We start from the raw sequence: 12,620 nt of genomic DNA, 5'->3' as shown, positions 1-12,620 counted from the left end.
AAGTCCTGTTCACCCATCACCCCTGTGCTCACTGATCCGTGTCCTAACTCGCACCATGTCCCGTTCACCCATCACCCCCTGTGCTCGCTGACCTGTGTCCTAACTCGCACCATGTCCCGTTCACCCATCACCCCCTGTGCTCGCTGACCTGTGTCCTAACTCGCACCGAGTCCCGATCACCCATCACCCCCTGTGCTCGCTGACCTGTGTCCTAACTCGCACCATGTCCCGTTCACCCATCACCCCCTGTGCTCGCTGACCTGTGTCCTAACTCGCACCATGTCCCGTTCACCCATCACCCCCTGTGCTTGCTGACCGGTGTCCTAACTCACACCGTCCCGTTCACCCATCACCCCTGTGCTCACTGACTGACATTGGCTCCTGGTCTGGCAATGCCTCGATTTTAAAATTTTGATGTTTTCAAATCTCCCCAGGGCCTCAGCTCTCCCTAGCTCTGTAACCTCCTCCAGCCATACAACCACCACCTTCCCTCTCGCCAAGATATCTGCGCTCCTCCAATTCTGGCCTCTTGTGCATCCCCCACATGTATCAACCATGGCGGTGGGCACGGCACATGGATTTCTGCCCACATTGGCTCAAAAGTCGTGGGTAATACAGGCAGGAAATTCTGATGTGTGCTCCAGGCGGATGAGCACCCTGAAGGGAAGAACAGAGTCAGAGATGGGCTCCCCAACCTGTGAAGGACCCCACCAGCCAGTGAACAATTTCCCCAGCCTGTGATTGGCCTTCCCTGCCCAGCCTGTGATTGGTCTTCCCTGCCCAGCCTGTGATTGGCCTTCCCTGCCCAGCCTGTGATTGGCCTCCCCAGCCCAGCCTGTGATTGGCCTTCCCAGCCCAGCCTGTGATTGGCCTCCCCAGCTTGTGAAGCTGCTGCTTTGCCCTTCTGCCTCCTGTAGGGGGCAGTGCGGTCCCCATGTTCTGCGGCCTGCGCTTTGCTCCTCCGGACGGCAGTCGGCGCTGCGCCGTCTCCGCGGCCCATCCTTTGGAAGTTGTGCTCACCGGCTCTTTGTCAGCTGGCGGGGCCGAGGGACGGACGTTCGGTAAAGGAGCGGGAGCGGCCCAGGCTCCGGCCCGGCGGCACAGGAGCTAGCGGGTGAGGCGGCTTAGTGCCGGGCCCGGCCCGCTGACTGTCTCCATGGCAACCGGGGCAGCCCCGCCCACAACTTACACCTGGGGGGCAGGGAGCGCCGCCTGGCGGCCGAGTGAGGGCTCCGCCAGGAGTGAGTGTGTGAGGTATAGGGGGTGTGAGGTATAGAGGGTGTGGAGTATAGGGGGTGTGGGTTATAGGGGGTGTGGGGTATAGAGGGTGTGGGGTATAGAGGGTGTGGGGTATAGGGTGTGTGGGGTATAGAGGGTGTGTGGGGTATAGGATGTGTGGGGTATACAGGGTGTGGGGTATAGGATGTGTGGGGTATAGAGGGTGTGGGGTATAGGGGGTGTGGGGTATAGAGGGTGTGGGGTATAGGGTGTGTGGGGTATAGGGGGTGTGAGGTATAGGGTGTGTGGGAGGGGTGTGGGGTATAGGATGTGTGGGATATAGGGGGTGTGGGGTATAGGGTGTGGGGTATAGGATGTGTGGGATATAGGGTGTGTGGATATAGGGGGTGTGGGGTATAGGGTATGTGGGGTTATAGGGTGTGTGGGGGTGTAGAGTGTGGGATATATAGGTCTGTGGGGTAAAGGGGGTGTGTGGGATATAGGGTGTGTGGGGGTATAGGGTGTTACGTATAGGGTGTGGAGGTGTATGGGGGTATAGGGTGTGGGAGATATAGGATGTGGGGGTATAGTTTGTGGGGGTGTATGGGGATATAGGGTGTGGCGGTGTATGTGTATAGGGTGTGGAGGTATTGGGGTACAGGGTATGGAGGGTATATGGGTATAGGGTATGTGGGGTATAGGGATCTAGGGTGTGGGGAGTATAGGTTGTGGGGGGTATAGGGTGTGGGGGATACAGGGTGTGGAGCTATAGGGTGTGGGGGGTATGGGGGTATAGGGTGTGGTGGGCATAGGGGTTTGGGGGTATAGGGTGTGGCGGGGTATAGCGGTGTGGGGGTATAGGGTGTGGGGGTTATAGATGGGGGGGTATAGGGTGTGGGTGTGTATGGGGGTATAGGGTGTGGGGGGTATAGGGTGTGGGTGTGTATGGGGGTATAGGGTGTGGGGGGTATAGGGTGTAGGTGTATGGGGGGTATAGTGTGTGGGGGGTATAGGGTGTGGAGGGAATAGGTGTATAGGGTGTGGGCGGTATAGGGTGAGGAGGTATAGGGTATGTGTGGTATAGGGTGTTGGGGGTATAGGGTTATAGGGTGTGGGGGGTGGTATAGAGGCACAGGGTGTGGGGGGCATAGGGTATGGAGGTATAGGGTATGCGGGGTATAGGAGTATAGGGTGTGGGGCTATAGGCTGTGGTGGGTATGGGGGTGCAGCTATAGGGGTATAGGGTGTGGGAGGTATGGGGTGTGGAGGGTATAGTGCGTATAGGGTGTGGGGGGTATAGGCTGTGGTGTATAGGGGTATAGGCTGTGGGGGTATAGGGGTATCGGTGTGGAGGTATAGGGGTATAGGGTGTGGGGGTATTGGGGTATAGGGTGTGGGGGTATAAGGTGTGGGGGGTATAGGGTGTTACGTATAGGGTGGTGGGGGTATTGGGTATGGGGAGTATATGGTGTGGGGGGGTATAGGGTATGGGGATAGAGGGTGTGGGGGTGTATGGGTATCGGGTGTGGGGGGTATAGGGAGTGGTGGGTATAGGGTGTGGGTGGCATAGGATTTGGGGAATAGAGGGTGTTGGGGGTATAGGGTGTGGGAGGTGTGGGGGTATAGGGTGTGGAGGTATAGGATGTGGGGGTATAGGGTATGGAGGGTATATGGGTACAGGATGTGTGGGGGGTATAGGCTGTGGGGGGTATAGGCTGTGGGGGGTATAGGCTGTGGGGAGTATAGGGTGTGGGGGGCGTATAGAGGTATAGGGTGTGGGATGTATAGGGGTATAGGGTGTGAAGAGTATATGGGTATAGGGTGTGGGGGTGTATGGGGGTATAGGGTGTGTGGGTGGTGTAGGGTGTGGGGTATAGTGTGTGGGAGGTATAGGATGTGGAGGGTATATGGGTATAGGGTGTGGGGTGCATAGGGTGTGGTGGGTATGGGGGTATTGGGTGTGGGGAGTATAGGGTTATAGGGTGTGGGGGGGTATAGGGCTATAGGGTGTGGGGTATAGGAATGTGGAGGGTATAGGGTGTGGGGTGTATGGGGTATATGGTGTGGGGGGTATAGGGTGTGGGTGGGTATAGGGTGTGGGGAGTATAGGGTGTGGGGGTGTATGGGTATCGGGTGTGGGGGGTATAGGGAGTGGGGGAGTATAGGGGTATAGAGTGTGGGTGACATAGGGTTTGGGGTATAGGGTGTGGGGGGTATAAGGGTATAGGATGTAGAGGTATCTGGGTGTAGGGTGTGGAGGTATAGGATGTGGGGGTATAGGGTATGGAGGGTATATGGGTGGGGGGTGTGGGGGGTATAGGGTGTGGGGGGTGCGGAGGTATAAGGGTATCGGGTGTGAGGGTATAGGGTTAGGTGTGGGGGTATAGGGGTATAGGGTGTGGGAGGTATAGGATGTGGGGGTATAGTGTATGGGGGTATAGGGTGTTGGGGAGTGTAGCGTGTGGGGGGTAATAGGGTGTGGTAGGTATAGGATGTGGGGGTATAGGGTGTGGGGTATAGGGGTATAGCGTGTGGGGGTATAGGGTGTGGAGGATATATGGGTATAGGGTGTGGGGGGTATAGGGATATAAGTTGTGGGGGTATAGGGCGTGGGGGGTATAGGATGTGGGGGATATAGGGTGTGGGGTATAAGGTGTCGGGGGGGTATAAGGGTGTGGGTTGTATAGGGGTATAGGATGTGGGGTATAAGCTGTGGGGGGGTATAGGGGTACATGGTGTGGGGGGTATAGGGTGTGGGGCGTATAGGGTGTGGGATGTATAGGGTGTGGAGAGTATATTGGTTATGGGGGTATAGGGTGTGGGGAAGTGTAGGTTGTGGGGTTATAGGATGTGTGGGGTATAGTGTGTGGGAGATATAGGGGTATAGGGTGTGGGGGTATTGGAATATTGGGTATGGGGGTATTGGGTGTGGGGAGTATAGGGTGGGGGGTATAGGGATTGGGGGGTATAGGGTGAGGGGGGCATTGGGTGTGGGGGGTATAGGGTGTGGGGGCATATAGGGGTATTGGGTGAGGGGGTATTGGGTGAGGGGGGGTATAGGGTGTGGGGGTGTATAGGGATATAGGGCGTGGGGGGGTATGGGGGTATAGGGTGTGGAGGTATATAGGGTGTAGGGGTATAGGGTGTGGGGGTATAGGGGTATAAGGTGTGGGGGGTATAGGGTGTGGGGAGGGCTAGAGGTGTATAGGGCGCGGGAGGTATAGGGGTATAGGGTGTGGGGTATCGGGTGTGGGGGTACAGGGGTATAGGATGTGGGGGGGTGGGTAGAGGTATATAGGGTGTGGGAAGTATAGGGGTATAGGGTGTGGGAGGTATAGGGTGTGGGGGGTGGGTAGAGGTGTATAAGGTGTGGGAAGTATAGGAGTATAGGATGTGGGGGGTATAGGGTGTGGGGGGGGTGGGTAGAGGTGTATAAGGTGTGGGAAGTATAGGGGTATAGGATGTGGGGGGTATAGGGTGTGGGAGGTATAGGATGTGGGGGGTATAGGGTGTGGAGGTATAGGGTGAGGGGACAGGGGGAAAAGATGAGGGGGGTATAGGGTGAGGGTGGCAAGGACAAAAGGGGAGGAATGTGGATGGGGTATAGGGGTGGAGGGTGATTGTTAAATGGGTAAAAGGGAAGGGGGTGACAGGATTACATAGGAGACATGCCACAGAAACAGGCCATTCGGCCCAAGCACTCTATGCTGCTGTTTATGCTCCACTCGAGCCTCGTCCCATCTTCATCTAAATCTATCAGCATTACCCTCTATTCCCTTCTCCCTTCGATGCTTGTCCAGCGTCCCCTTAATGCATCGATACTATTGGCTTCAACCACTCCCACATTCTCACCACTCTTTGGGTAAAAAAGTTTCTTCTGAATTCCGTATTGGATTTCTTGGTGCCTCTAGTTATGCTCTTCCCCACAAGTGTAAACATTCTATCTGTATCCACTCTATCAAACCCTTTCATCATTTTAAAGGTCTCTATTAGATTATCCCTCAGCCTTTTTTCAAGAGAAAAGAGACCCAGCCTGTTCATCCTTTCCTGATATGTATGCCCTTGCACTCCTGGTATCATCCTGGTAAATCTTCTCTGCACCCTCTCCAGTGCCTCTGAATGCTTTTTATAATATGGCGACCAGAACTATACGCACTACTCTAACTGTTTAACTGGGGGAAGGCCAATTTCAGTGGCCCGGGTAAACTGGAATCAAAGATTGACAGACAAAACTGCAGTGGTCTGCCTCTAAAGAGGTAATAGTTCGGGTACAGTTGAGGTACATTCCCACTAGGGGGAAAGACAGGGCAACGAAAGCCAGTGCTCCCTGGATGAGGAAAGAGATCGAGAATATAATGAAGCAGAAAAAGAGCACGTATGACAGATGTCAGGTTTCAAATACATCTGAGAACCAGGTTAGATATAGAAAGGTCAGAGGGGAAGTGAAAAAGAGAGGGTTTGAGAATAGATTGGCAGCCAACATAAAAGGTCACCCAGAAGTCTTCTACCGGCATATAAATAGTAAACGGGTAGTAAGAGGAGGGGTGGGGCCGATTAGGGACCAAAAAGACCTGTGCATGGAGACAGAGGGTGTGGCTGAGGGACTCAATGGGTCCTTTGCATCTGTCTTCACCAAGGAAGAGGATGCTGCCACAGACAAAGTGAAGGAGGAGATGGAGGAGTCACTGATAGGATAGAAATTGATAAAGAAGAGGTATTGGAAAGGCTGGCTGTACTTAAAGTAGATAAATCACCAGGAGCGGATGGGATGCATCCCAGGATGCTGAGGGAATTGAGGGCGGATATCGCGGAGGTACTGGGCATAATATTCCAATCCTCCTTAGATACAGGGGTGGTGCCAGAGTGCTGGAGAATTGCAAATGTTACACCATTGTTCAAAAAAGGGTGTAAGGATAAACCCAGCAACTACAGGCCAGTCAGTTTAACCTCAGTAGTGGGGAAGCTTTTAGAAACAATGATTAGGGACAGAATTAACAATCACTTGGATAGAGGTGGATTAATTAAGGAAAGCCAGCACGGATTGTAAAAAGCAAATCGTGTTTAACCAACTTGATCGAGTTTTTTGATGAGGTAACAGAGCGTTGATGAGGATAATGTGGTTGATGTGGTGTACATGGATTTCCAAAAGGTGTTAGATAAAGTGCCACATAACAGGCTTGTCAGCAAAGTTGAAGCCCACGGAATAAAAGGGACAGTGTCAGCATGGATACGGAATTGTCTAAGTGACAGGAAACAGAGAGTAGTGGTGAACAGTTGTTATTCGGACTAGAGGAAGGTATACAGTGGTGTTCCCCAGGGGTCGGTACTGGGACCACTGCTTGTCTTAATATATATTACTGACTTGGACTTGGGTGTACAGGGCACTATTTCAAAATGTGCAGATGACACAAAACTTGGAAGTATAGTGAACAGTGAGGGGGATAGTGATAGACTTCAAGAAGACATAGACAGGCTGGGGGAATGGGCGGACACGTGGCAGATGAAATTTAACTCAGAAAAATGTGGTGATAGATTTTGGGAGAAAGAATGAGGAGAGGCAATATAAACTAAAGGGTACAATCCTAAAGGGGGTGCAGGAACAGAGAGACCCAGGGGTATGTGTGGATAAATCAATGAAGGTGGCAGGGCAGGTTGAGAAAACAGTTGAAAAAAGCTTACGGGATCCTGGGCTTCATAAATAAAGGGATAGAGTACAAAAGCAAGTAAGTTATGATGCACCTTTATAAATCACTGGTTAGGCCACAACTGGAGTAGTGTCTCCAATTCTGGGCACCACACTTTAGGAAGGATGTGAAGGCCTTAGAGAGGGTGCAGAAAAGATTTACGAGAATGGTTCCAGGCATGAGGGACCTCAGTTACATGGACAGACTGGAGAAGCTGGGGTTGTTCTCCTTGGAGCAGAGAAGGTTGAGAGGAGATTTGATCGAAGTGTTCAAAATCATGAGGGGTCTGGACAGGGTAGATAGAGAGACTGTTCCCATTGGTGGAAGGGTCGAGAATCAGAGGACACAGATTTAAGGCGATTGGCAGAAGAACCAAAGGCCACATGAGGAAAAACCTTTTTAGGCAGCGAGTGGTTAAAATCTAGAATGCACTGTCTGCGAGGGTGGTGGAGGCAGACTCAATTTTATCTTTCAAAACGGAGTTGGTGTACAGTATGTGAAAAGAAAAAAAATTGCAGAGCTACGGGGAAAGGGTGGGGGAGTGGGACCAGCTGAGTGTCGGCATGGGCCGAATGGCCTTCGTCCATGCTGTAACTGTTCGATGATTCTAAGTGTGGTCTAACCAAGGTTCAATACAGCTTTAACATCATTTCCCTACTTTCCAGCTCTATCCCTGTAGAAATAAACCCTAGTGCTTGGTTTGCTTTTTATGGCCTTGCTCACCTGTTTCGCAACTTTCACTGATTTGTTTATTTGTACTCCGAGATCCCTCTGCTCCTCTACCCCACCCAGACTCGCACCCTCCTAAAGTGACCTCACTATCCTTCCCACCAAAATGTAATACAGGTTGTAACTCTCCAGTCTGGGACTCTTTTGTCTGGAAACATCCCCGGTCCGGCAACAGTCCCAGTGTGGGGGGCATCCATTGAAAAAAAAAACAATTGTGTCTCCATGTGTTAAAGGTGTGATGCATTTTGGATGACCAATCTCGACAGCCTTGCCCTGGCCAGCTGGAGGTTGTACACACTGGCTGGTGCTGTGGTTTGACACGTGCTCCTCGCTGCCGAGGCCGCGTCTCCTTGCCTGATTGGCGGTGGGCGCCGGGCTGAGCTGACATTTCCCCCTCTCCTCCCCCGTCTCGGGGGGGTTGAGTTATGTGCCTCGGTGAGAGGAGGCTGCCACTTCCACCAGAAAATTTGTCAACCATGATTTCCCTTTCATAAAACCATGCGGACTCTGCTTGATTGAATTATGATATTCTGCTACTACTTCCTTAATAATGGACTCCAGCATTTTCCCAACGACAGATGTTAGGCTAATTGGTCTATAGTTTCCTGCTTTTTGTCTGCCTCCTTTCTTAAATGGGGCGTTACATTTGTGGTTTTCCAATCCACTGGGACCTCCAGAATCCAGGGAATTTTGGTAGATTACAACCAATGCATCCACTATCTCTGAAGCCACTTCTTTTAAGACCCTAGGATGTAAGCCAACAGGTCCAGGGGGTCTTGTCCGCCTTTAGTCCCATTATTCTACCATTTCAACTGGACGCATCAAAACTACCTGCTGACAGGACTGAAGCTTTATACCATGTGACACAGTTGGGGTGGGATTTCTCAGACACCCGGGGCGGGATTTCTCCGCTGTTCACTAACCTGAGCCTCTCCGTTTCTAGAGTTTGACACTCGCTTCGTAATGATTGTAAACGTCCCATCGGCGATGGGGGTCCTGAAGCTGGTGCCCAAGGAGCGGGAGTGGAGTGTGGCCATCACCAGCTTCCTGCTGTGCGCCGTGTCGCTGTTGGCAGCGCACCGAGCCCGTAAGGTAAGTCCTCGCCACGCAATCAGTGACCTTCGACCTGGGGAACCGTGCCCCCCTCCGCCTCCCCCTCTCTGCCTTGTGTGTCTAATGGCACTTAGTGTGGTTAAAGGATTTAATAGGGTAGATATGGAGAAGCTATTTGCTCTGGTGGGGGAGATATCAGACCGAGAGGCCGTGATCCGACTGAATGGCAGCACAGGCTCGAGGGGCCGAATGGCTCCGATGCTCGCAACAACGTGGTCTGGTATCAGATGCATCGCACAACTCCTCACCCCGGGTGGCTCAGCGCTAAATGCCCATTCGTGGCTACGGAAAGGTCACTGTTGGGTGGGTGGGATGTTGTGACTAATCGCCGAGCACCGGGATGGGGAGTCGGGCTTGCTTGCCAGGACTCACCTGATGCCCAAAGACCCAGGGTGCTGCAGCGATCACGATCGGGCGACAGAAGGACAAGCGCCCTCCCTCCCCCCCCCCCCCCCCTCCCCCCCACCTCACTCTCGCCAACCCCAGCGTCTAGCGATCACCCACTTCGGACATAGAAACAGAGAAAATAGGTGCAGGAGTAGGCCATTCGGCCCTTCGAGCCTGCACCGCCATTCAATATGATCATTACCTCATTACCCCTTTCCTGCTTTCTCTCCATACCCCTTGATCCCTTTAGCCGTAAGGGCAATATCCAACTCCCTCTTGAATATATCCAATGAACTGGCATCAACAACTCTCTGCAGTAGAGAATTCCACAGGTTAACAACTCTCTGAGTGAAGCAGTTTCTCCTCATCTCGCTCCTAAATGGCTTACCTCTTATCCTTAGACTGTGACACCTGGTTCTGGACATCCCTAACATTGGGAACATTCTTCTTGCATCTAAGCTGTCCAGTCCCGTCAGAATTTTATGTGTTTCTAAACTCCAGTGAATAAAGGCCCAGTCTCTCTTCATATATCAGTCCTGCCATCCTGGGAATCAGTCTGGTGAACCTTCGCTGCACTCACTCAATAGCAAGAACGTCCTTCCTCAGATTAGGAGACCAAAACTGAACACAATATTCTAGGTGAGACCTTACCAAGGCCCTGTACAACTGCAGTAAGACCTCCCTGCTCCTATACTCAAATCCCCTAGCTATGAAGGCCAACATACCATTTGCCTTCTTCATCGCCTGCTGTACCAGCATGCCAACTTTCAATGACTGATGTCACCCAGGTCTCGTTGCACCTCCCCTTTTCCTAATCTGCCGCCATTCAGATAATATTCTGCCTTCATGTTTTTGCCACCAAAGTGGATAACCTCACATTTATCCACATTATACTGCATCTGCCATGCATTTGCCCACTCACCTAACCTGTCCAAGTCACCCTTAGCCTCTTAGCATCCTCCTCACAGCTCACACCGCCACCCAGCTTAGTGTCATCTGCAATCTTGGAGATAGTACACTCAATTCCTTCATCTAAATCATTGATGTATAGTGTAAATAGCTGGGGTCCCAGCACTGAACCCTGCGGCACCCCACTAGTCACTGCCTGCCATTCTGAGAAGGACCCGTTTATCCCTCTGCTTCTTGTCTGCCAACCAGCTCTATATCCACATCAATACATTACCCCCAATACAATGTGCTTTAATTTTGCACACTAATTTCTTGTGTGGGACCTTGTCAAAAGCCTTTTGAAAGTCCAAATACACCACATCCACTGGTTCTCCCATGCCACTCTACTAGTTACATCCTCAAAAAATTCCAGAAGATTTGTCAAGCATGATTTCCCTTTTATAAATCCATGCTGACTTGGACCGATCCTGTCACTGCTTTCCAAATGCGCTGCTATTTCATCTTTAATAATTGATTCCAACATTTTCCCCACTACTGGTGTCAGGCTAACTGGTCTATAATTACCCGTTTTCTCTCTGCCTCCTTTTTTAAAAAAGTGATGTTACATTAGCTACCCTCCAGTCCATAGGAACTGATCCAGAGTCGATAGACTGTTGGAAAATGATCACCAATGCATCCACTATTTCTAGGGCCACTTCCTTAAGTGCTCTGGGATTCAGACTATCAGGCCCTGGGGATTTATCAGCCTTCAATCCCATCAATTTCCCTAACACAATTTCCTGACTAATAAAAATTTCCTTCAGTTCCTCCTTCTCGTTAGACCCTCGGCCCCTTAGTATTTCCGGAAGATTATATGTGTCTTCCTTCCTGAAGACAGAACCGAAGTATTTGTTCAATTGGTCTGCCATTTCTTTGTTCCCCATTATAAATTCACCTGAATCTGACTGCAAGGGACCTACGTTTATCTTCACTAATTTTTTTCTCTTCACATATCTTCTTCATTTCTACTTTTGTCTTCACTAATCTTTTTCTCTTCACATATAGAAGCTTTTGCGGTCAGTTTTTATGTTCCCGGCAAGCTTCCTCTCATACTCTATTTTCCCCCTCCTAATTAAACCCTTTGTCCTCTGCTGAATTCTAAATTTCTCTCAGTCCTTGGGTTTGCTGCTTTTTCTGTCCGATTTATATGCCTCTTCTTTGAATTTAACACTATCCTTAATTTCCATTGTTAGCCACGGTTGAGCCACCTTCCCCATTTATTTTTACTCCAGACAGGGATGTACAATTGTTGAAGTTCATCCATGTGATCTTTAAATGTTTGCCATTGCCTATCCACTGTCAACCCTTTAAGTATCACTCGCCATCCTATCCTAGCCAATTCACATCTCATATCATCGAAGTTACCTTTCCTTAAGTTCAGGACCCTAGTCTCTGAATTAACTGTGTCACTCTCCATCTTAATAAAGAATTCTACCATATTATGGTCACTCTTCCCCAAGGGGCCTCGCACAACAAGATTGCTAATTAGTCCTTTCTCATTACAGAGGGATGGTGTGGTGGACGCTCTGCTCAGCGTCCATGGTGCTCAAAGTCTGTGTGTTATTCCTCAGGTAAACCTGGGCTCGGCCATGGGCTTCCTCATGCAGGCCTGCGTGGGCGCCCTGGGCACTGTCCACTCCTGCACCGCGGCCCCAGCCCGGCTCCTCACCAGCGGCCAGCGGGAGGCGCGCTGGCTCGCCACGGTGGTCGGGCTGCCCCTCATCTCCTTCGGCTTCCACTGGCTCAACGAGGACCGGCTGGCGGCCAACTCGGTGCTGACCGGCGGGATCCTGGCCGCGGCCTGCTGCGGCCACCTGGCAGAGGAGAGCCGGGCGACGGCGGCCAGGGCAGCGCTCGCCGCGCCCCTGCTCTCCGTCCTGGCCGCCTGCATCTTCACCGCCAATCTCTGCGGCGTGGCCGGCTGCATGGCCGTCTGCCTGGCCGGCGAGGCGACGGAGCTGCTGCCGGGTGGCTTGCCGGGCTTGAAGCTGGCAGATGTCCAGAACCTCCTGCTGAGCTCCGGGGTCCTGGCGCTGCAGCGGGCACTGGACACACAGCACCGGGCAGTGGCGGCGTGACCCTCCCTCTCTTTCCGTCACCGCAGCAACCAGAACTTCACCGAACGATGGCCGAGGGAAGCCGAATGACCCCTGACCGTTGACCTCGCTGGTATGACACAGGATACCATAGAAAAGTTGACGTTTACCCTCTCGGCTCCGACAGCACACCCTTGTGTGGCCAGGCACAGGCTGGCCAACAGTGTCAGTGCTGTCCGAAGAGCAAGGGAAGGAAGTGTCCAGGCATCAGTGTGATGGACTCGGAGTCCCCGTGAGTTCGAGCAAGCGAGAGTCAGTAAACTCACATTGCGATCATCGCACAGCATTTACTCCAGGGTCACCGTATCCCGAAACTTAAATGGTTTCCATCCCCAATAAAGATATAATTCTGTTGCATGTCGAGTGTGTTTTCTGTCTATTCCTCTCTCCGTGATTCTCTGGTGCAGTTGTTCCAAGTAGGTGTGGGATGCTCGATATTGCCATG

The 12,620-nt window shown here is 51.8% G+C and overlaps 1 protein-coding gene across 1 annotated transcript; it reads left to right on the top strand.

Moving 5' to 3' along the window:
• Positions 1-1,035: 1,035 nt before the first annotated feature.
• LOC139264175 (transmembrane protein 276-like) lies at positions 1,036-12,157 on the top strand. The gene is made up of 3 exons (XM_070880259.1): positions 1,036-1,114; positions 8,575-8,723; positions 11,651-12,157. The coding sequence occupies exons 2-3, from the start codon at positions 8,595-8,597 to the stop codon at positions 12,155-12,157; spliced, it is 636 nt and encodes a 211-aa protein (XP_070736360.1). The 5' UTR covers positions 1,036-1,114; positions 8,575-8,594.
• The last annotated feature ends 463 nt before the right edge of the window (positions 12,158-12,620 follow it).

This window comes from Pristiophorus japonicus, chromosome 5, assembly GCF_044704955.1.
Source record: "Pristiophorus japonicus isolate sPriJap1 chromosome 5, sPriJap1.hap1, whole genome shotgun sequence".
NCBI classification, from domain to species: Eukaryota; Metazoa; Chordata; class Chondrichthyes; family Pristiophoridae; genus Pristiophorus; species Pristiophorus japonicus.
The sequence above is the reverse complement of the archived record's forward strand: the minus strand, read 5'-3'. Positions and strand labels throughout refer to the sequence as shown.